General features: G+C 36.1%; 1 protein-coding gene across 8 annotated transcripts in view; it reads left to right on the top strand.

Moving 5' to 3' along the window:
• Positions 1–3521, top strand: part of GAPVD1 (GTPase activating protein and VPS9 domains 1) — an 88368-nt gene extending 84847 nt beyond the window's left edge. For all 8 annotated transcript variants that reach the window (XM_051979640.1, XM_051979643.1, XM_051979637.1 and 5 more), the window contains one exon: positions 2678–3521. In XM_051979640.1, coding sequence (XP_051835600.1) covers positions 2678–2818 — 141 coding nt within the window. In that variant the 3' untranslated portion in view covers positions 2819–3521. The remainder of the gene's footprint in view (positions 1–2677) is intronic.
• Positions 3522–25262: the final 21741 nt, after the last annotated feature.

Genomic DNA, 25262 nt, shown 5'->3' on the forward strand with positions numbered 1-25262 from the left:
TTGCTAGTAAAAAAAAAAAATAACCCACATTCACAAGTTTCAGGTTCCAGTTTACTTCCAAAGGCATTTTGCCTCTTGTTCACTGGGACTGTGTCCTGTTATTATACAGATGTTAAATGACAAGATCTTTCAGGGGGGAAAAAAAAGGCTGGGAAGCCTAGACTCCTGACTAAACATTCTTTCTTTCTAACAGTGTCAGAATCTATGACGTATAAATAAACATATAATGCTTATTTTATATTTTGGTGCCTTTGGTAATTCATATGCCTAATATTCTTTTGTACAATTTGCCACACATTATATTGAATATATTAGATTTCTCATCTTTTACTAATTTTAGGAATATAATTATTTGTTACTTTAAACTCTGGGGCATAGATAATCATAATGTTTGCTGTCACTTTGATTTTTACATTTCAGAATGTTTATGTTGGTGTATTTATTTTTTAGAAAGAATCATTTGGTATTTAGATGTCAGTGGTAGTATTTGTACATGCTGTGATAATGTTGTATAAACTGTATGGTTTATTCTTTGTTCTGTCTGCTTAACACTAGAAGGACCAGAATTTAAGAATACTTTATTTTCCAGGCAGTTTGGGTTAAGTAACTTGCCCAGTTTCACACAACTAGTAAATGTTCCATGTCTGAGGCTGGATTAGTACTTAGGAACTCTTGTTTTTGGGCCTGTGCTCTATCTACTGTGCCCTCTAGCTACCCCCAGGCTCTTTTATAAAAATGAGTAGTAATCTAAATGTTTGGCTTGGCGTCAAAAGCCTTTCTTACCTAATAGTTTATTATCCAATTTTTGCTTAGCTTAGTTTTAGTGCCCCACAGCTTCTGTGGTCCAACCTTGTCTCTATCCATAATTTATTGGGGAGGAGAGAAGGCTAAAGCGTACTTTTTTTCTTTTATGAATCTAAACTACATGAGAGAGAAGAATTAGAGGATAATTCATTCATTGGTCTGAACACAGAGAAGTGAGTTTAGCTTACTGCTGGACCTAGGAAAAGAATCCTTTTTTATTGTACATAGGATACATAACTGCCAGTGAGCTAAGATAAAGCCACCTAATATTGGAGAGGAGATTAAAAGAGCCCAAAATATCAGAGATAAAAAGGGACTTTGAAAAGTATTTCCATTATATAATTCCCAAGTGGTCATCTAATTTTTGCTTGACCACTTTTAACAAGGAGAAATATTATTTAAGTGGCTCATTCTATTTAGTGTTCATGAACCCCAAATTTTCCTTTTTACAACTTTTACAACTTCTACCTACTTCTCTAAAGACATTTAAGCCTTTCATTTACTTAAAAACATCTGTGTTATTCCTAAATTTTCTTTCCACCAGACTCAAGCTTATAATTTCCTTCAATTGATTCTCATAAGGTGCAATCACAAAACCTTTTACTATTGTGATTGTCTTCCTCCTGAAATTTTACCAGTGAACTTCCTAAAATAATCTTTCCCTTAATAGTGAACTCCCTCTGTTCTCTGATTTGGGCAGAATAGAAAAAGACTGTCACCTCCTTAGTTCTTTGCTAGTTGCTGTTCCTCTTAATGGAGGCTAAGGCCCCATTAGCTTTTTTGGATTTTTGGCCAGTGACATAAGTTTAATATAGCTTATAGAGCTTGTAATCCAGTACCGTTCCCAGGTTGTCTTAAAAAGTGAGTCTTTCATACCTTTTGTCTTTGCAACATGGGAATTTTTGTGGAGGGCAGAGAGCAGATTTGACTCTTCTGTGTAACAGAAAAAAAGTCCAGCAGAAATACTTAGTAAAGTGACCTCATATGACATCTTCCTTGTCATTTTTAGCTGACCTCTTTAGGCACTCCTGTCTCTTCTTGTACTTTTGATATTGTTTTTTAAACTATGTGGAAAACTATTTTTAACAGAGAGGAAAAAAATCCATCTGGATTCTGTTTATGAAGTAACAATAACAATAAGTTATTAATTTTAATAATACCTAATTGTGTATAACGCTTATTATGTGCCCAACATTATGCTGTGTACTTGACAAATATCTTACTTGGTCCACATGACAAGCCTGGGAGGAAGGTTTTGTTCTTATCTCCATTTTACAGATGAGGAAATTCAGGGAGTCCTAAGTGATTTGCTTAAGGTCACACAACTACCGTGTTTCCTTGATAATAAGACCAATCCCGAAAACAAGCCCTCCCCTTACTGTGTAAGATTCCTCTAAAATAAGCCCTCTCCCGAAAATAAGCCCTATTGAGATTGCTGCTGTAGTGAAGGTGATCCCCTGCGCTACAAGCTGCATCCAATCAGAGCTGCAGCAGTGAGCGCGTCATCCTGTTCTTCTCCAGTGATTTGATTAAAATAAGCCCTCCCCTGAAAATAAGCCCTCTGGTGTTTTTCTGTCCAAAAAAAATTTTTTTTAATAAGACAGTGTCTTATTATCGGGGAAACACGGTAGTAAGTGTCAGAGGTCAGGCTTGAACTTGAGTTGTCCACATTTCAGGTTTGGTACCTATTTACTGTACCACTTGACTACTTGAATAGAAAGAAAAAGAAAAACAACCATCTGGGAGTGTCTTTGGCTGTAATACTTAGCCTCCTTGACAGATAATTCTGGGGAGAAGCATATCATAATTCTTTAAGTGCTAAAGATTTATGGTTAATCTTTAGATTAATTTGTATTTGTTGTTTTTCCTCCAGGCAAACCCGCCCTGTTTACTGTCTACTGTTCAGTACATCAGTAGCTTTTATGCTAACTGTCTATCTGGAGAAGAATCATATTGGTGGATGCAATTCACAGCAGCAGTTGAATTCATTAAAACCATTGATGACCGGAAGTGACCTACTCTGAAGCCTGCTTGGGCAGGCAGACTGTTAAGGGGAGCAGAATTTCTTAAATAATATTCACCAGCTGCTTAGCAGGCTGAAAATTGTCCTTGTATATTGTACAGAGTTCAGGCATTTTCAACCAGATCTTTACTAAACAGATTAATGAGATAACTAGCAGGTTTTCTTTTCTTTGTTTTTCCCCCATTATTCCCATTTCTGGGTTGCATATTTTATTCTCCCCATTCTAAGTAGAGCTGCAAAAAGGGACCACATTTTTCAGGTATTTTGGAATATAAAAACCTCTTGGGAAAATTCCTAGGTCATCATTCATGGATAGCTATTCTTTCCTTTTCTTAAAAAAAAAAAAAAAAAAAAAAAAAAAGGACCAGGTCACCTCTTTTAAGATATCTAGTGTTGGCAAGAAAACACCCTCTGAACTTGAAGGTTTATAATATTTGAAACATTAGTGGCATTATATCTAAGTCTGTATACCTAAATTGAGAAGCTGAGAAGGAAATGTAAATATATATATTTATATTTGTTGTACTATGGACATCTTCTGACTTTCATAAACAAGGAACTTCTGTGTCTTGACAGTAGGTTGTGTCATAACCCTGTTGTGATATGGTTTCCTCAAAAGAACCTAAGTTGAGCTTAAAACAAAAAAAACCATAAATATTTATTAAAATACAATGTAGTTTATTGAACTTTCCAAGAGTTTGATACATTCAGTGCTACAGTTGATGGCAAGTGTCAGTTTTTGGATCTTTCACCATGAAGGTTTGGGAACTTGCTTATAAAATAAATGGACTGTGTCTAGAGATAAGCACTGACTATAGAAAGGAATAGTAAATATCAGATACCTTATTGTAATATTTTTCTTCTGAAATATTGTGTATACTGTACAAATCTCAGACAGAGCTCCTTATGAACCTTAAATTGTAATATATGTTTTGATTGATTATTCACATTGAATGCATACGCCAGGGGATTCAGTGAATGGCGTTTTTTTTACTAAGTGTTCTTTGTATTGTCTGCTCTAGTGGTGCAGGTTTTACTAGTCATAAAATATTTTAACAAATCACACTGTTCTTATAAAAATATATATATATTTTATATATATGTATATATAATATATATATATACACACATACATATATATTCATAAATAGGCACCATGTCAGGGTATTTGGGCAGATTTCTATTATTTTCTCCTTTCTTCTAGCAAAATGTGTCTTTCTTTTCATTTAGATGATTAAGCTGACAGATTGTCTTTGGTGCCTGAGAAGTTGACCAAGCAGGACCTTGACAGCATTAAGCACATGTCTTGTATATAAGTGATCACTGGCTGGTTTTATTTTGTACTTCTGTTATTTCTCAGTATAGATAATAATCACTTCTTTTACATAATGGAGATACTGATTCTTTTACATAATGGAGAGCTGAGTCAGCTTCTTAATGCTAATAGTACCACCTTGTTCCCTAAAGTATTTTTATTGCTTGCCCTTGGATAAGGATGTAATAGCTAGCCTTTCATGAGCAAGGAAAGACACAGTCTGTTCTCTTTCTTTAGAATGTGCTGTTTGACATTTCTAAAATACTGAGGGAAAATGACTTTATTCTACCCTTCTCCCTTTTCTGTTCATTTACTTGAAGATATCAAGTTATGTAGAAGTAGGTGTAGAGTTAGGTGTTTGTTTTTAATGGGTGAACACGTTAAACTAATACTGCTAAACTTTCATCCTTCATTTAAGTTTTTAAAAAATCAACAAAATACAAATGTGTACAGTATACTGTTTCCTAGGCTGTGCCTATCACAGTTGCCTTTGTTTATTATAGGTCAAAATCTGTTATGTATACCATTACCAAAAACAAATGAAAAAACCCAAACATATTTGTATGATAAGATTTCTAAGATTCAGCCGGTCAACTTATTTCCATTGTATTTTAAAAGTCAATTGTAATGGTATTTGATTTTGATAATTTAATGAGAAATATTTGTTTCCTCGTGCATTGACTGCTCCCTTGTCCCAGGGACTGTTAAAATCTGTTCTCTATCATCAATGTGAAAATTATGGGATTCAGAAATGAACTTACATAAAGTTATTGCTTTGGAGAGAGGGTGGAGAGTGGGGTAAAAATTTCATCTCTTTATAATTTTGACTGGAGGCATAGTATTAAAGTGCTGGAGCAATAGAATTTGCCTTATTTAGTAGCTGTCTACCTGTAGTTTATGCAAATGCTTGAGCCCATAGTAAGCACACCGTAGAAATTCAGTTTCTGTGGTTATACATTCTTTTTCATTTGTGATAGAGATGATGACAATACTCTTAGTCCTATCAGGGGAGGTTTTTGGCAAATTGGTATTAGAGACTTCATTCAAGAAATAGTTAACATGTTCATTCTAGAAACTTCACAGACAAGAATTATTTCAGATCAACAATGATCTAATTGTGTTCAGTGTCAGGTTTTGTTATTTTATTGATATTTAAGCATGGGAGTCAGTACAATTTGGTTGGTTGTGTGTGTGTGTGTGTGTGTGTGTGTGTGTGTGTGTATGTGTGTTTTGAGGGGAAGGGAAAAGAAGTAGTATGGGTTTATAATAGTAATCTAATATATGCTTTGAAGATTTGTACTGACTTTTCTTCCAATAACTTAAAATGGAGCATTAGTGTGAAGGAACTTAGAACCTCATTTTTCACGCTGAATGAGTTCACAGTGAGTATTAAGTTGGGACACTGATTCACACTGGAGTCTTGCAAAATTAACCTTGTAGTTAGAACGTTGAATTTAGGATTAGAAGACTGGTATTTCAATCCTGATACTTCTGTTTAGCCACTGTGGGACTTTAGGCAAGTCATTTCTCTCTAGGCTTTAGTTTCTTCATCTGTAAAATGATGGGTTTGGTTAGTATGATTTCTAGACCTCTTTTATAGTCCTAATTTTTTTCCCACTTGAAAACAAAACTGATTTTTATTTGCTTCTAAAAATTGAGTAAAAGAAACATAATTAAAGATTTTGAGTTTTCCCCAGTCCTTCTGTAAAAGGAGTTTTCTCTTTATGGTTTACATCAGAATTTCAAAAAAGAGCTGTTAATCTCTTTCTTAACTCCCCCCCAAAAACCAAAACAAAACAAAACAAAAAACAACAAAACTTCTCAACCCTGATTATTGAAAGTTATTTATATAAAAACATTGTTTGATAAATGTAATACAAAGTAGGTTTTGTCACTCATAGATATCTTTTTCTGATGTAACTTTTAAATATTCTTCATATTGTATATCTATAGGAAGGTGATTTTTTTTCATGTAGTTGAACACAAAAGTGTCTAAGTCAAAAAGAAAAAAAAATAACCCAAACAAGAAGCTATAAGAAGGCCCCTTCTCTCCCTAAACAACAACCACAATAGCAACAGCTATTTTGTTTTGCTATTCTGTTTTGATACGAGAATCTTTAGCTATAGGAACAAAACTTTGGAAGCTATAAACTTGTTTAGAATGCCGCAAAATTTTTTTCCAAACAAAGGTCAATGAAATGTATAAAAATGGTTGTTTCTCCCCCTAGATGAAGGTAAAGGTGGAAGGAAAAAGAGTAGAAATTTGTTCATTTGATTACATGACAAATGGTAGTAGCTCTCATTAGGAATAAGCTTTTTGTCTCATAGGATGGCTAAATATTAAAAAGACTAAATCCTGAGGTCTTTTTTTTTTAAGGAATTATTCTTTCTGGTTATAGACCAAATTTACCAGAAATAACCAATATGATGTGAAAGCTGGGTTTGGAGTTAGGACCCTTCATGAACTACCCTTAATACCTCAAGAGGTCTTGGGTTGCATTTGCTAAGGTTGACATGTCTTCTTAGTTGTGGATATTTGTATTGGCCAGTCAACCTAAAGAACTGACCAGAAAACTGAACCAGTCAGCCCACGGAGTTGGCTCAGGGAGATTCTTCCCCCTCCACCCCCACCGTGTTCTCTTGTCCTGAGCTTGAGTGGATGACTTCTCAGTATCACTGCTCTTCTTAGAACTGCCCAAGAGCTGTAGGGTTATCAGAGCCCAACAGGAATTCCATTGTTAGAGCTATTCCTCTTGATATGCTGTATAATTTTTAAAAATGTTGTTTAAATGTTTCTTCTCCTCTACGCCCACCTTCATTTTTTGAGAGAAAGTCTGCGTCTCCCCTATTTTTAGTTTCTTTTATTTGAGCAAGATTATTCTGAAGAATTTTGAATGTACCTGCCATAATTTGAAAAGAACAGTTTCAAAAACAGTCTTTTTAGCTGAAGCTTTTTCTTTTTTTTTTTTTTTTTTTAAAGATTGACAGTCGGTGTTTGAAAAAATGTTGAATGCCAAAATGTTTGGGAGCTCTTTGCCAGACTAATGATAACTGAATATATTATAGAATGTAAACAATACCAGAAATGGGTCCTCAGTCAAGAATAGCTTTGCTCTTCTTTAGAAAGCTGCATGTTAATGAAGTCAAAGAGTTGTGTGGTCAGTTGAAGACCAGTGGTATAGCCAATGATATGGCAGGACTTTTTTGGTAGTAGCCAAACAGGAGGTCAGACTTCAAAAAGAGAGTGTTTTGTATCTAGCCAACAACAGTCAGTATGGCTGTATGGTTTTAGACTTCATCTCTGCTGAATATTCCGTGTTGTGTATTGTGTGCTTCTCCTGTACTGAAAAGCTTTGTACTGCCTCTCCTCTCTGAAACTGGTAAAGCCTTTCTATAAATCTAAATTAATGAGCTTGCACAATCTTGTATACCTACAGGAAACTCGTCTTGTCTCTAATGTGATTATTAATGTATTATATCATTCTGTAAAACTGATTAAAAAAGGAGAGCAGTTTAACTCCCTGGAGTTTGTTTCCATCATCATATTATATAGTTTGTCTTATAAGCATTGTTGAAAATTTTTTGAGTTGTAAATATTATTGTTCTTCATGAATTCACACTTACTTTTTCCTTAAGAACACTTGAAAATGTGTGTTTTGGAAGAAGGAATTTGAGAGGCAGGCTACATGACTATCATGGAAAAAAGGAACACTGACCTGGGAATAAAAAAGACCAAGTTCTAGTCTTGGCTTTACCTCTAATTTTCCATGTGACTGAATATTGCTAATTGTAGGTCATAGTTCTGTAGCAATTTAAAGTCTATAGAGCACAAATAATACAAGAATTATGGTCCTAATAATAAATGAAGAAGCTGAACAAGGTTCAAGGCCGAAGTAAGCTTTCTTCCACTTTTAATGTTTAACAGCCTGAGATTTCCATTTGGAAAATTGGATTCAAATTCCAGTTTTTCTGACTTCTTGACTTTGGCCAGGTTTCCTCTTTGGGCTTCAGTTTCCTGCTCTATAAAATAAGATAGAACAGGTATTGGTTTATGTGATTTTAAAAAACTAGCTTTAAAATCATGAAGACAAATGTTTCACTTTTAGCACAGTTTCTGTCCCTAATTACAGAAGATATGAAGCAATTCAACTTGTTGAAAATTGTATGACTTAGTTTTGATTATAGAAGTAGACACCATTAAAGACAGTTTGGTTTAATGGAAAGAATATTGGTTTTTTAGAATCAAAAAGTAGTTTTAAGTTATACCACTGTCACTTTGTAGTTATATAACCTTGAACAAATCATTCTCCCTGAGCTTTAGTTGCCTTATTTATGAAAGGGAGAGAATAATGTTCATACTACTTACTATACAGAGTTGTGATACTCAAAACAATGAATGTATGCAGAATGTTTTATACGTGTGAGCTCTTATAGCTAAATTTTCTGAATTCACACTTAGTCATTTCAGTTGAGAAAAACTACAGATATGGAACCCTTCCTTTCAAACATCATCCTACCTTTCAGATAAGACATAAAGGTAAGGAAATAGGAAAATTTTTAAAACTGTTCCTTCACAGACCTTTCTTTTTATGGAATACATATAACTTTAGAAGGGAACTGTTAAAAATTAAATTCAAGCTACAATACTTTAATGCATCTGGGACCTCATATTTATGTTCCTATCCTTTGTGATTTTATCTTTCTCTTAATGCACCAGAAAAAAACATTTCAAAATAATGAAAGTCTCTAATTCTTTTAATAATTGGAGAGTAGAAATGCATAGCTTATTTCTTACTCATGTAATGAGCATTCATGTAGTAGATGTTTTTTTTTTTTATTTACGAGATATATACATGGATAATTTTTCAGCACTGACCCTTGCAAAACCTTCTGTTCCAACTTTTTCCGTCCTTCCCTCGACACCCTCTCCCAGAAGGCAGGTAGACCAATACATGTTAAATATGTTAAAGTATATGTTAAATACAATACATGTATACATATTCATACAGTTATTTTGCTACACAAGAACAATTGGACTTAGAAATAAGGTAAAATTAACCTGAGAAGGAAATCAAAAGTGCAAGTAAACAAAAACAGAGGGATTGAAAATACTATGTTGTCGTTCACACTCATTTCCCAGAGTTCTTTCCCTGGGTATACCTGGTTCTCTTCATTATTGAACAAATGGAACTGATTTATTAGTTCATCTCATTGTTGAAGAAAGCCATGTCCATCAGAATTGATCATCATATGATATTGAAGTATATAATGATCTCCTGGTCCTGCTCATCTCATTCAGCATCAGTTCATGTAAGTCTCTCCAGGCCTTTCTGAAATCCTCCTGCTGGTCGTTTCTTACAGAACAATAATATTCTACAACATTCATATACCACAATTTATTCAGCCATTCTCCAATTGATGGGCATCCACTCAGTTTCCAGGTTTTTGCCACTACAAAAAGGATTGCCCAAGCATTTTTGCACATTTGGGTCTCTTTCTCTTCTTTAAGATCTCTTTGGGATATAATCCCAGTAATAACACTGCTGGATCAAAGGGTATGCACATTTTTATAACTTTTTGAGTGTAGTTCCAAATTGCTCTCCAGAATGGCTGGATGTATTCACATTCCACCAACAATGTATCAGTGTCCCAGTTTTCCCACATTCCCTCCAACATTCTGCATTATCTTTCCCTGTCATTCTAGCCAATTTGAGAGGTGTGTCTCAGAGTTGTCTTAATTTGCATTTCTCTGATTAATAATGAGTTGGAGCATCTGTGGCTAGAAATAGTTTCAATTTCTTTATCTGAAAATTGTCTGTCACGATGCAATGAAAATTACATTCAACAAAAAGCCAGGGGAAAGTAGACCAAAAAATAATTGGAAACTAAATAATCTCATACTGAAGAATGATTGGGTGAAACAGCAAATCATAGACATAATTAATAACTTCACCCAAGAAAACGATAATAATGAGACATCATACCAAAATGTATGGGATGCAGCCAAAGCAGTAATAAGGGGAAATTTCATATCTCTGAAAATTGTCTGTTCATATCCTTTGACCATTTATCAACTGGAGAATGGATTGATTTCTTATAAATTAAGAGTCAATTCTCTATGTTTTGGAAATGAGGCCTTTGTAGATGGTATTTTTCAAACTACTTTTTGCATATAAATAAGTAAAAGTTTGCACCTTTATTGAGACCCACAGTGCCGCTTTCCATTGTCTTTTGGGTTATGTGTAATTTTGATTCTGTCTGATATTGTAGTGGTTGGTACCTAATTGGTAACCATATAGCATTTCATGGGGAAATACTATTTAGAAGTGAGCTTCTGTGGAAGTAAGAAGTTTGAAATCATTGTGAAAGCACTATTTCCCAAATATGATCTAGCTTGCTTTGCCTATTCCATTCCTGACGATCTCATTGTCTGTCTATAGTGATTATTCAGGATGTGTACCCATGGACCAAGTCAATGAACTGCCCCATTCATTAGAACTTGGATAATGGGCATTCTTACCAATATAACTTGAATTGTTGGTCTTTCTTTTGAAGACCAAATATTTGATTGAGAAGGCCCTCTAACTGAGCTATAAACAGCATATTATTCACAACAAGGACATATGAAAAAACTTTTGCTTGATAAAGAGTCCCTTACTCTCTTTGGACTCAAGCAGAGTTAATTTTAAAAGTTTTAATTTTAAATTTAAATTTTAAAATTAGTCCTCCTTATATATGGCAATACTTTATATTAAGAACTTAGAATTATGTATATATTGGCCTTTTTTTGGAGACCAATTTATTATCTATAGCTATTAGCTGTATTTTCTAGAGCATGTTGTGTTTTGACTACTGAATGAATTTAATTGGTTGATCTTATAGCAGCAGCAGCCCAGCTGCAGGAGCAGTAGCAGTAGCAGTAGCAGTAGTAGCAGTAGTAATGATAATGGAATTTACATGGGGTTTTAAGCTTTGAAAAATGCTTATTTGTTCCTCAAAATAACCTTGAAAATTAGGTGTTATTTTGTTACAGCTGAGAAAACTAATGTTCTTTTAGATAAAACAACTTACCCAATTAGCTAATTGCTAATTGTGTGAGGGAGGACCTGGCTTCAGGTTCTCATGACTTAGGACATTTAATCAGACTGATATTTCTACAAGTAAAACATTGGTGCTGTTAAGAAAATATGTCAGATCACTTCAACAGCTGAGAATCTCAGTTTGATTGGAAACCCCCCTAGCCAGGTGATGATGGGGTAGCACTTTCCATTCAGTAAGCATTTATTAAATGTCTCCTATGGACTAGGCATTATTTTAAATTCTGGGGATACAAAGAAGGACAAAAGACAGTTCCTGTTTTCAAGGAGCCCATATTCTAAGGTGGGAAACAACACAGAGTAGGACAAATTAAGAAAGATGTTAGAAAAAACTAAAATTTACATGGGGAGGATGGGAGAGAGTGAAAAATCAAGGATAACAACTTGTTTGTTCACCTGGGTGACTTAGATAATGGTACCTTCAACAGTAATAGAAAAGTTAGGAGAAGGGAAAATTTAGGGAAGAAAGATATACTTAATTTTGGCTGTGCTAAGATGTCTAACAGACATCCGGTTTGAGATGTCCAGTGATCATTTGGAGATAGGAGATGAGTTCAGCAGAGCAATTAAGGCTAGCCAACAGTAGATTTGAGAATTACCAGCAGAGATGTCATTTGAATCCATGGGAACTGATAAGACCACCATGTGAAATAGTTTAGAGAAATAAGAGAAGAGCTTGTGCCTCTATGTTAGTGGGCATGACCTGGATGAATGTTCATCTGGGGCATCAGGATAAGTGAGGCGGGAGAATTTGAAAAGAGCAATGTGAAATCTTAGAGGAGAGAATATGAAGAGAGTGTTAAAGGCTGCCCAGACAACGAAGATGAGAATTAGGAAGAGGTCTGGCTATTAAGTGATCATGGGCAACTTTGCAGAAGGTATTTTCAGTGAAAGGATGATGTCAGGTGTTAGGCTGTATGTTGGAAACCCCTTTTTAACATTGCCTTGAAGAGGGTAGCCATGAAAGGCAGGGGAAACAGGATGGGAACTAGTACAGATGGGTGGACCAATGAGGGTTTTTTGAACTTGAGGAAACAGGCTCATTTGTAAGTTGTAAGAAAGCAGCCAGTAACAAGGAGAGATTGAAGATAAAGAACGGGGATTGCAGAGAGGACACTCTTATAGAGAAGATGGAATGAGATCTCTTGTAAGTGTCTCAGCCCCACTTCCATTCTCCATAAAATGGAGAAAACAATTATACTTTTATCTCATAGAGTGATTGTGAGGAAAATGCTTTGCAAATCTAAAAAGTGCTATACATACATACATACATATGTATGTATATGAATTACTATTACATCACATTCCACTTTGTGGAAAACGATTTGGCTAGATGAGTGTCATACACATCAAATTTATTTCCTATTATGAGTCATTCAGTTTGTAACACCCAAATCTTATGTTTGCATAAATATGCTCTGAATTCAATTCATGCTAATAAAAAGTACAGGCAGGCCTTTAAGAAGAATACAGTTTAGTCAGTACTCTTGCTTCTAGTAAGCCACTGTCTATATCCAGGAGTAGATTTCCCACCTCCCAGATTTTAATTCTCTGAACTTGTATAATCTCCTTCACTTTTCCAGAGAAAAACATTGTTTTTCCATCTTTTATTTAGGTCTTGAATCTCCCATTGATATTGTCCAGCAACTCTAATATGCCTAGTCTTAAGAAAGTTTCATAGAACTACCAAAAAGTTAAATAAATTGCTGGAAGTCACACAGCTAATATGTATTAGAGGCAAAATTTGAGCCGAGTCAGGAAGACCTGAACCTTTTCCCCAATCACTGTCACATGGCTTCTCAGCCCTTATGTTAATTTTAAATTAGAAATTCAGGTGGCCAAACTGTTGGCTCCTACCATTCATTTATTCCTTAATCATTTAGTAAGCTCTTATCATGTAGGAAGGCACTGTGCAGCTGACTGGAGGAAGATTAAGTTTAATTTCAAAGTCAACAATGAACTTTCTTTGAGGCCTTATTGTGTGTAACATTATGCACTTGATTTGATGTCCAAAGACAAGAATATTGCCTGCCAACAGGGGATCTGAAGTCTAGAGGGGTAAGACAGAATATAATACATAACATTGTAGAATAAGAGAATCAATTGTTTTCATGGTTTGCACTGGCTAAAAAAATCAGCAGCATGTTGAGTGAGCCCCCTTTTGCAAACTAAGGAAAGCACACAAGATGGATGGGTAAGCACAAGTGATTGGGTTCTGTGTTTTGGAAGAAAAGACCCATATCAATGAGAACATATTTATTGCTAGCAGGGTCTTTGAAGGTTATGGAATCTAACATCCTTTTACAGATGAGAAAACTGAAATCCAGGGGAGGTAAGTATAAGGAATGGGATTGGTAGGCTGTAGGTCCTTTAGTATTAAATCCAATTCTGGAATATTGGTGTAAGTGCATCAGAGTGTAAAACCAAGAGTAATACAAAGTCTAAGTGTGCAGGTCATTACATTCAGGCAAAGATTTCATTGATGAGATGTCATTTAGAGTCTCAGCTATAGATATCCCATATCTGTGTAAAGTCCAGGAGAATGCAATGCAAAGAAATTTGTGAAAGACTTAAAAAGACTTGTGACTTTATTTTGTGTGGGTATGGTAACCTACCTTTAGGTCACAGTCTTTGTATACCATTCTAAGTATTCATAATCTGCCTGCAGTCTGCCCTTTCCATCTTGGTAGGACCTGCCAATGTTTGCTTTGCTGATATAGCCCTCAAGATCTTGGGCATCAGAGTAGGACCTGAATTCTCAACTATCCTTTAATGCCCAAACCCAAATCCCCTTATCCAGTAAGATTTCTCTTAATTTCCTGGGTCTATCACCACTTCCCTTAAAGATATCTTCCACCTCACACAGGATTTCATTTACAATTTTCAAATGCATTTAATAGATAATACTGTATATTTCAGGATCATAGAAATCTGAAAAAGCTATTGGAAGTTTTCCAATCAGAATTTTGGTTCTTCCCCTAGAATCCAGTTTTTTTTTTCCCCCACTTAATATTATTTCTCTTCCCCCCTCCCCCCCATGATATGGAAAGATAGTTTTCAACATTCAATTTTGTAAGGTTTTGAATTCTATATTTTTTCCCCTCTCCCCTTCCCAAGAGCAATCAATCTGATATGGGTTATGCATGTACCATCATTTTAAATATTTCCATATTACTCATGTGAAAGAAAAATCAGAAAAGGAAAAAGCACAAGAAGAAAAAAAAGTGAAAATAGTATGCTTCAATCTGTATTCAGTCTTCACATTTCTTTCCTTAGGTGTGAAAGGCATTTTCCATCCCAAGTCTATTGGAATTTTCTGGATCACAATGTTTCTGAGAAGAGCTAAATCTATCATGGTTGATCACACAATCACACACATGTTACTGTGTATATGTCCCCCTTCCCTCTTTCCTTTCCTTCCCTCCTTTCTTCCTTCCCTCCTCCCTTTTTTTCCTTCCCTCCTCCCTCCTCTTCCTTCCCTCCTCCTTCTCTTCCTTCCTTCCTTCCTTTCCTTCCTTCTCTTCCTTCTCTTCTCTTCCTTCCTTTTCTTCCCTCCCTCCTTTCCTCCTTTGCTTTTCTCTTTCCTTCTCATTCATTTATTTATTTTTAACACACATTGCTTTATAAATCATGTTGGTAGAGAAAAATCAGCAAAAGGGAAAAACCATAGGAGAGATTTAAAAAAAAAAACAGAAAAAAAGAAATGAACATACCATGTGTTTGTTTATATTGTCTCCTTAGTTCTTTTTCAGGATACAAATGGTATTTTCTGTCTAAAGATTATGGGAATTGCTTTAGATCATTGAACCACTGAGAAGAATCAAATCATTCATAGTTGATCATTGCACATTATTGCTGTTATTGTGTACAATGTATCCCTGGTTCTGCTTGTTTAGCTCAGAAGATCATTTCTTATAGAAGAATAATATTCCATTACATTCATATACCATAAGTTATTCAGCCATTCCCACCTGATGAACACCCATTCAATTTCCAATTCTTGCCACCACGAAAAGGGCTGCTACATTTTTGCACTTGTGAGTCCTTTCCCCTTTTTTATGCTCTAAGCAGGATATAGACTCAGTAGTGACATGAGTGGATCAAAGAGTTTGCACAGTTTTATAGCTTCCAAATTATTGTTCAGAATGGTTGGATCATTTTAGAACCCAGCTTCTTAAACTGTGGTTCAAAATCCCATGTGGATCCTATAACTGAATGTGAAGGTCATGATTTATTATCAGTAAATGTTTGATTTTTATACCAGTTTTACATTACTTATATATATACCTGGGTTATGTAAAAAATTATCGTGCCAAGAGTTGCAAGTGGAAAAAGTTTTAAGAAGCCTTACACTAGAACTTTTCTCATTTCCTTTTCTTTCTACACTTGAAGTCACATAAACCTGCCCTAGTTCAGGTCCTTATCGCCTGTCACCAAGATTATTGCAACAGCCAATTGATACATTCTGGGTCTGGACTCAGGAAGACTCCTTTTCTTGAGTTCAAATCTAACATGACTAGTGTGACTCTGTGCAAGTCACTTACCCCTGTTTGCTTCAGTTCTTCATCTGTAAAGTGACCTGGAGAAGAAAGCAAACCACCTCGCTATCTTTGCCAAGAAAACCCTAAATAAAGTCACAGGGTCAGACATTAACAACTTGATCATCTCCCTGCTTTCTGTTTCTAGTCAATCTGAATTGATAATCAGATCTGACTGAGTCACTCCTTTGTTCAAGATGCTCCAGTGGGTTCACTCTTTTCTAGATTCAAGTATAATCTCGATTATCTGGCTTTTAAAGCCATTTACAATCTGGTTCCTGATTACTTTTTCCTGCACACTAAATTATAGCCTTATCTTAATGTTCTTACACATTCCATTTTTAGATCTCGGTGCATCAGGCACAGACTATCTCCCAAGTTTGGAATATGTTTTCCATCTCTTTCCTGCTCCTTCCCCATCTTTTTCCACTTACCCATTAAGCACATGGATTCATGTTTTCTCCAGTCCAATGTCAGTTTCTTGAGGGCAAGGGCTTTCATTTTGGTGCCTGTTTCTAGCATACTTCCTAGAACCTAAGGGCTTAATAAATACTTATTAGATAAGTTCATCTAGTCCATCCCCTATATTTTACGCGTGCTTCAAACAGATTAAGGATTTCCTTGGTACCAGAATTGGATTTGAACTCTAGACCGCTGATTTCAACTTCTGGTGCTCTTTCCACTTTACCAGACTACGTCTTTAGTTTTATGTCTGTGTATTCAGTCATCAGCATGGTAATGGCCATGAAAATAGGAGCCATGTCTTTGAATTTTCTGTTCTTAGTTCATTGAACAGCTCATACACACAATAGGCACTTAACTAATGCTGTTGAACTGAGTTGAATCCTTTTTCCCGTTTTAGTCTATTAATCTATAAGAAAGTAGCGGGCGAGTCTTCTCTACTTTCAGGCCCTGAGTTTCCGACGTGTGGGCGGGGTCGGGGTACTCCTTTATATCCTGTGGAAAGGAAATAAAGCTCTGCTGCCACTGATACAGGTAGGTCGGGTACTGGCTTCTTGGAAGGTCCAGGCTTGTGATCCGCTGTCCAAGAGGTTCCTGGTGCTTCAGCCCTTTTGCAAGTTCCAAGAACTCCCTTTGCCTCCCTTTCCGGATGACCCGTTTGCTTCCTTCACTACTACAAGAGTAGTGTGGGTCTTCAGCAGCACAGTGGAATGAGCATTGATTGGATTTAGAGTAACAGATCCCGAGTTCAAATGCCATCTCTACCATACAAGTGACTTTGGGTCAGCCCTTCTAGGCTATAGTTTTCTTATCTGTAAGACTAGGGATTGGGCGCTGAAGTGCCTTCCAGGTCTAAAAGTCATCATCCTATTGGCTCTTCTATAGCCGAGCCCTCTCATCGGAGCCTAGCGGATCAGTCTGTACGCGTCGCATCTTTCTTGCCTGCCCGAGCGACAGATGGCGGCTTTCGAAAGAGGACTACTCTGAGCTTTGGGGGCAGCGGAAGGGAGGGATAACGGATTCTGTTAAGGCTATCTGGGCGTAAGTAGAAGGGGCGGGGGGCGGGGAGCATTGCGGGAAGATTGGCCACCCTTTACGCTCGCTTACAAAGTGAGCCCGAATGGAAAAAGCCTCCTTCCTTTGGTGATCACAGCCCCAGGTTTTGCTGTATGGCTCCCGCTTCTGAGAGCTCTCGACATCCTAGCCCTAGTCCCCGGTAGCCTTTAGTCAGACCTTCGTGGGAAGGACGTTTCACTCTTAGAGCTGTAGCTCGAGGTCCTCTGCAGGAGTAGCACCGCACCGACCACTGGAGCCAGGCTATGATCACGGTGGCGAAATGGGGGTCCTGCCTGCACTTCTGGGGCCCCAGGCAGAAGGAAGAAGGGGAGAGGAGAATCATTTATACAAATGTGAACCGCCCGCATCGCTGCTAGAGAGGTTGCGGCAGGGACACGCCTACTGAATGGAAGGAACCCTTCTAGAGGGCATTTTCCTCAGAAGGTCATTAGGTCGAAGTCTGTCCTGGGACCTAGGAGTGTTGGTGTTGGTAACCTGAGCATTATGTTGCAAAACGAATGTAAAGTGCCAGAACCAGTGATAGGAAGGGGAAAGGAAGGGAATCCCGTTTAAAGGGAAGGGATGTCAGTTCAGTTCAATTTTGTTGAAGTTAGGGAGGAAAACAACAAAAACTAGGACAGTTGGATAGAACACAATGGAAAAAGGGTCAAAAAGACTTCCTGACTTCCATCACTAGCCGTGTGACCCTGGGAAAGTCACCAAGTTCTATTTGCCTGAGTTTCCTCACTGTAAAAGGAGCTGCAGAAGGAAATGGCAAACCACTCCGGTATTTTTGCCAAGAAAACCCCAAAAAGGGTCACACAAAGAGTCAAGACACGATTGAATAAACGACACAACAGCAACATAAAGGAGGAAAAAAATTTACTTCCTAACAAAGAAAGATGACCAAAAGTGGAATGGGCTATCTCTAGAAGTGAATTTGCTATCACTAGCTCTCAGCAGAGGTTGAAGGGATTATTTGTGGGAGTCACAGATGCCTGTTGAAAAAATAGTTGAACTAAACTGATTCTTAGGTCCTTAGTGGACATGAGATTATAGGAAGAGCAGCATATATTCATTGGTTAAAGTGCTTAAACTTTTCCTAATCTGCTATATTTTTCTTAGGAAATAGCAGAAAAGTAAAGCTCAAATAGGTACATATGACTTCTCTGTCTTAATCTCAGCACTTAACATGCATACTCAGCAGTCTTTAAGGGATATTCATAAAATCTGGAAAAAAAACTTAATGATCATTTAATCCAACTTCTTTATTTTACAGGAAAGGAAACTACCACTTTGAGAGATTAAATCATTTGTCCAGTCCGTCACACTTCCTTCTGCTAATTGATCTATGTCTTACCTAGTCTTCTCTTTTTCTCCTTTATTGTCAACTCTAATTGTTTTATTTAACCAGATATCCTGAATATTTTTCCATGTCTGTTGAATTTCCATTTATTCTTTAATACAGAACTCAAGGGCAGAATCAGGATGGTGGAGGAAAAGCTAGGGCTGGCCCAACTTTCTCTTTAAAGTTGAAATCCAGAAACTGTCTGGGTAGCCTTCCCTGATTCCATCTTTGAGTAATACTTTCCTGTCAGACCTCACACTGTGCTTTATTTATAGTCTCCTGTGCCTCCAGGAAGCACCTTTCCTGATACTCTAAGATGTTGTTAATATAGTTTCTTGTTAACCACTCTTCTGATTTTTTTTCTCTTCTCACTTTCATCATAGTGAGAAAACACCAACCCTTAATGATGTTAGCAAGCTGAGATGGAAACTTTCCCTGACCACAAACTGAACCACTAATAATGTGTTTCCAGATGCACAGAGAGAACTTTTAAAAGACAAGCAAAAAATGCTCAGCTTGCTACCTGCTGTGGCCATGCTCTTGTGGTCAGACTGAAGGAGCCACAGACTTGTCTGATCATCCCAGTAGGCATTTTGGCCTGCTAAAAGATCAGGCAACAGAGAGGCAGGGTGGTGTAGTATGAAAAGCACTGGACTGAAAGTAGGAGAACTGAGTTCAAATCCTGTTCTTATCCCTACCTCCTTAGATTCTTCTGCTTAAGATGGACTGGATGATTCCTAAGGCTCTTTTTAGTTTGAAAAGTCTATTTTGAGGTCCATTCTGGGGATCATAGATTTAAGGATGGAAGAGTCCTTTGGGATCATCCAATTCAATCTCCTCATTTTATAGTTACAAAAACTAGGCTTCAGTTTCCCCATCTATAAAATGGATTGTTTATAGGAGAGGCTACATTGCTCCAAATCTATGATTCATGTGAAATGACTAGAGAACCAAAATCCTTTCCTATTTCTTTAGAAGAATTAATATTTGAAACAGTGGTAAGGATAACAATCATAACCCTTTATATTTGTGTAGTGCTTTGTGATTACAAAATATATTATCTCTATGATCTTATATGAGCCTCACAATAATACTTTGAGGAATGTAATACAAATATAATTCCAGCCCTCACCTAACTGCCCCATTTTAGAGATGAATCTGGAGCTCAAGCGAGTGAAGACTAGAATAAGATCATCCAGCTTTAAACAGCTGGATCCCTGGTTCATCATGTGTAAAATGGTGGTGATGAAACTTGCCCTGTCTCTCTCACTCAGGTGTTATGAATCCAGGGTTTTGATGCTTTGCAAATGGAAGCCATGGGCTAGACTACTAAAAATCTAGCAAGTGACAAGCAGACAGTAGACTTGAGCTGACTAACTGAATTACCAAGTTGTACCCTGAATTCAAAAATAACTCCATCTTGTAGTAGCTTTTTATTTCCATTAGCAGTATCAGCTATCAGGATACAAATTGGCAGCAAATTCCTGTGGCCTAGGAAATTAGATCGAACAGATCAGAGATATGTTAAGAGAAGCCCAGGGAGCTCAAGGTCATAGGGAGGAGGTGTTGGTGGTGGCGTCAGAAATGGGATTTAAACCCAGGATCTCCAACTCCAGAGCAACTGTTCTTTCCACTGTACCATAACATGGGCTCTGAAGGGAGGGAGAACCTTTAGGGCCTGCTGTAAGCAACTCTGGGGAGGAGTTCAGATGACAAATCTAGGGTTACTCTGCTGATAAATGTCTGAGGCCCACTTAAAACTCTGATCTTCCTGACTCCAGGTCCAGTGCTTTATTCCCCTTATACCAATATATATATTGATTTCCTCACACCCTTGCTTACCTGAAGATTCTATCGAAGACTTAATGGAATGAGACCTAGCCCTTTGCCTAGGTATATAAACTACTGTGATCTGAGCCCCCTCCCATATATTTCCAGCTCCTCCTCCATACCCTTCCTGACTTATAGACATATACATAGCCCTTACCCATTTCTACAGAAAAAAAGCTCCATTGCAAGTTCTTTCTTTGTTTTTTTTTTTAAATAATAGCTTCTCATTTTCAAAATATATGCAAAGATAATTTTCAACATTCACCCTTGCAAAATCTTGTGATCCATATTTTTCTTCTTCTCCTTTTGCCCCTCCATTAGACAGCAAGGAATCCAATATAGGTTAAATGTGTGCAATTCTTCTAAACATATTTCCCCGTTTATCATACTGCACAAGAAAAATCACATCAAAGAGAAAAAATAAGAAGGAAAAAAAAAGCAAGCAAATAACAACCACCACCACCAAAAAGGTGAAAATACTATGATGTGTAGATACAGATACTCTATCACAATCATTGTTGAAAAGAGCCAAGTCTATCAGAGTTAATCACCACATAATCTTGTTGCTGTTTATAATGTTTTCTCTCTCTTTTTAGTTTATTTATTTTTAATACACATTGTTTTATGAATTATGTTGGGAGAGAAAAATCAGAGCAAATGGGAAAAACATGGGAGAGATAAAAAAACAGAAAAAAGAAGTTAACATACCATGTATTGATTTACATTCAGTCTCCATAGTTCTTTCTCTGATTGTAGATGGCATTTTCAGTCCAAAGTCTATTGGGATTCCTTTGGATTACTGAACTACTGAGAACCAAGCTTTTTATAGTTGATCACACATTCTTGCTGTTATTGTGTACAAAGTATCCCTAGTTCTGCTTGTTTCATTTAGCATCAGTTTGTGTAAATCTTGCCAGGTCTTTCATCATCTTGTTCATCATTTTTAATAGAAAAATAATATTCCATTACTTTCATGTACCACAACTTATTCAACCATTGCCCAATTGATGGACATCCACTTCTTTTCCAATTCTTTGCTACCACAAAAACAGCTGCTACAAACTTTTTTTTTTTTTTTTTTGCATATGTGGGTCCTTTTCCCTCCTTTATGATTTCTTTGGGATACAGACCCAGTAATGGCATTGCTAGGTCAAAGGTTATGCACAGTTTTATAACCTTTTAGGGGTAGTTCTAGATTGCTCTCCAGAATGGTTGCATCACTCACAACTCCACCAACAATGCATCAATGTCTCCGTTTTCCCACATCCCCTCCATCATTTATCATTATCTTTTCTTGTCATTTTAACCAGTTTGAGAAGTGTGGAGTGGTACTTCGTTGATTTGCATTTCTCTAATCAATAGTGATTTACAGCATTTTTTCATATTACTAGAAATGGCTTTATTTAGTATATCTGTTAAAAAGAAGAGTAATAACCTGGAAAGTCCATAGAACTTTAAAGCTTATAAATTTCTTTTCTTACAATTAATCATGTAGTAAAGTATAAATATCTGTATTTTACAAATGAAGAAACTGAGATCCAGAGAGGTTAAGTGACTTTTACTTTTTAATGATGTTTTATTTTTTCCCAATTGTTTGTTAAAAAAAATCTCTCTATATATATATATTTAAAATTGTGTCATTCTTTATGCCCAAATTATGTATCCATTTTGACTTTATTTTGGTATGGGGTTTTCCCAGCAATTTTTGCCAAATAGTGAGTTCTTATTCCAGAAGTCAGAGTTTGGGACTTTATCAAATACTGGATTGCTATAGGCCTTGCTTATTGTATCATGTGTATTTAATCTATTTCACTGATCCTCTACTCTATTTCTTAGCCAGTACCAAATAGTTTTAATTACTGCTGCTTTATAATATAGTTTTAGGTTTGATACTGCTAAGCCATCATCCTTTGTATTTTTTCATTAATTTCTTGATATTCTTGACCTTTTGTTTCTCCAGATGAATTTTATTATTATTTTTTCTAGTTCTATAAAATAATGTTTTGGCAGTTTGATTGGTATGGCACTGAATAAGTGGATACTGATAGTCTCTCTGTCATAAGTCTATTAGAATTGGCCTAAATAACTTCATTGAGTTGTTGAAAACTATCTTTGCATGTATTTTGAAAATAAAAAGCTATTATTAAAAATGAAAAGCAAATATTTATTAAGTTAATCACTACATAATCTTTTTGTTGCTGTGTATAATGTTCTCTTGGGTTCTACTCACTATCCAGCATCAGTTCATGTAAGTCTCTCCAAGCCTCAGTGAAATCATCTTGCTGATCATTTCTTATAGAACAATAATATTCCATTACATTCATATTCCATAATTTATTCAGCCATTCTCCAACTGATGGGCATTCACTAAGTTTCCAGTTTCTATCCACTACAAAAAGGGCTGCCACAGTTTTGCACATGTGGGTCCCTTTCCCTCCTTTAAGATCTCTTTGGGATATAAACCCAGCAGAAACACTGCTGGGTCAAAGAGTATGCTCAGTTTGATAACTCTTTGAGCATAGTTCCAAATTGCTCTCCAGAATGGTTGGATCTGTTCACAATTCCACCAATAATGCATTAGTGTTCTAGTCTTCCCACATCCCCTCTAGCATTCATCATTATCTTTTCCTGTCATTTTAACCAATCTGAGAGGTATAAAGTGTTACCTCTTAATTTGCATTTCTCTTATCAATAGTGATTTAGAACATTTTTTCCATATTATTAGAAATGTCTTTATTAAATATCTCTGTTAAAAAGAAGAGTAATAACCTTGAAAGTCCATAGCACTTTAAGGCTTACAAAGTTCTTTTCTTATAATTGACCCATGAAGTCAAATGAACAAATGAAGTAACTGAGGCTCAAAGAGGGTAAGTGACTTTTACTTTTTAATGATGTTTTATTTTTCTCATTGTTTGTAAAAAAAAATTAACATTTATTTAAAGAAAAATTCTGAGTTCCAAATTATTTCATTCCCTTCCTTCTCCTTAAGACGATAAACAATTTGATACAGTCATACATATGCAATCATGCAAAACATCTTTGTAATAGTCATCTTGTAAAAAACAACTTCCCCAAAAAAATCATGAAAAAAAATTGAAGTGAAAAAAAGTATGCTTTGATCTGTATTTAGACTCCATGATTTCTTTCTTTGGGGTTCTTTGGAATTATTTTTACTAATAATAGCTAGGTTATTCGCAGATGATCATTGTTCAATGTTGCTATTACTGTGTATCAAATGTTCTGTTTTTAGTCAGTTCACTTTGTATCAGTTTGTATAAGTCTTTCCAGATTTTTCTGAAAGTATCCTGCTTATTATCTCATATAGTACAATAGTATTCCATTACAACCATATACCACTATTTGTTCTGTTTGTTCATTCCCCCAATTGATGGTTATCTCTTCAACGTTTAATTCTTGCCATTACAAAAAGAGCTGCTGTAAATATTTTTGTACAAATAGATTCTTTCCATTGCTCCATTTCACCCCCTTTAAAAATCTCTTTAGGATACAGAACTAATGCTGGTGTTACTGGTTCACATGGTCAGCAATACCAGAGTACTGCTCACATGGTATGCATGGTTTTTATAACCCTTTAAAAGTAGTTCCAAATTACAGAATAGGTGGATCAATTCACAACTTCAACAGGGCATTAGTGTTCCAATTTTCCTACATGCATTCCAACATTTATCATTTCTCTTTTCTATAATTACTTTTAGAAAGATCATATAGGTAGTAAATTCTGGAACTAGAAAGCAAGGTTACATATGGACCATAAGCAAACACTCATTGAGGTGCCTTCTGTGACAACCCAGCCTGATGACCATTTCCTATTGGTTAGTTTGACATCTTATCTATCCATCCATCTCTCTGTTTGTCCATCTGTCAGTCTATCTAGCTATCTGTCTATCTATCCGTCCATATATCCCTCCATCTGTCCGTCCGTCCGTCCATCTATCTGTCTATTTTATCTGTTTGCCTGTCTGTCTGTCTAGGTCTATTTAGTTCCATTTCTATAGCTTTCCCATTCTGGTACTTTAAAGGTCCAAATTGCTTCTGTTAACAGATGAGAAACTGAAACTCAGGATAAAATTACTTGCCTAGGGTCATACAGCTAGATTTGAAGCAAGTCTCCTGACTTCCAAGCCTAATGCCTTTTTATGACACCATGTTACCAAGTGAATAAATGCTTTTCCAAAGTCCCTTGCAACACTAAAATCACGATTCTACTCAACCACCAAACATTTTTAAGTACCTACTATATCTCAGATAATGAGTAAGTGCTAGGAATACAGAAATAAAATCTGTATCATCCTTTCCCTCAAGGATCACATCATAGTGAAAAAACCAAGAGTTGTTGAGATTATAGAATTTTAGAATTGACAGGGACTTTATTTTTATTTTTATTTTTTTAAGTGAAAATAATATGTTTTATTCCCTATTCAATTTTCACAGTTCTCTCTCTGGATGCCAATAGCACCTTCCACCATAGGTATATTGGAATTGCCTTGATTGACCTCATTGCTGAAAAGAGCCACGTTTATCACATTTGATCAGTGTTCTCTTGATTCTGTTTACTTCACTTATCATCATATCATGTAAGTCTTTCCAGGCATTTCTGAAATTAGTCAACTCATCATTTCTTATAGGACAGTAATATAATATTGCATTTTTGTACCATACCTTATTCAACCATTCCACCAATGATGGACAGCCATTAAATTCCCAGGTCCTTGACATTTCAAAAGGGGATGCTACAAACATTCCACGACAGGGACTATTTTGCATTTAA

The sequence above is a fragment of the Antechinus flavipes genome, chromosome 2 (genome assembly GCF_016432865.1).
Source record: "Antechinus flavipes isolate AdamAnt ecotype Samford, QLD, Australia chromosome 2, AdamAnt_v2, whole genome shotgun sequence".
Lineage (NCBI taxonomy): Eukaryota > Metazoa > Chordata > Mammalia > Dasyuromorphia > Dasyuridae > Antechinus > Antechinus flavipes.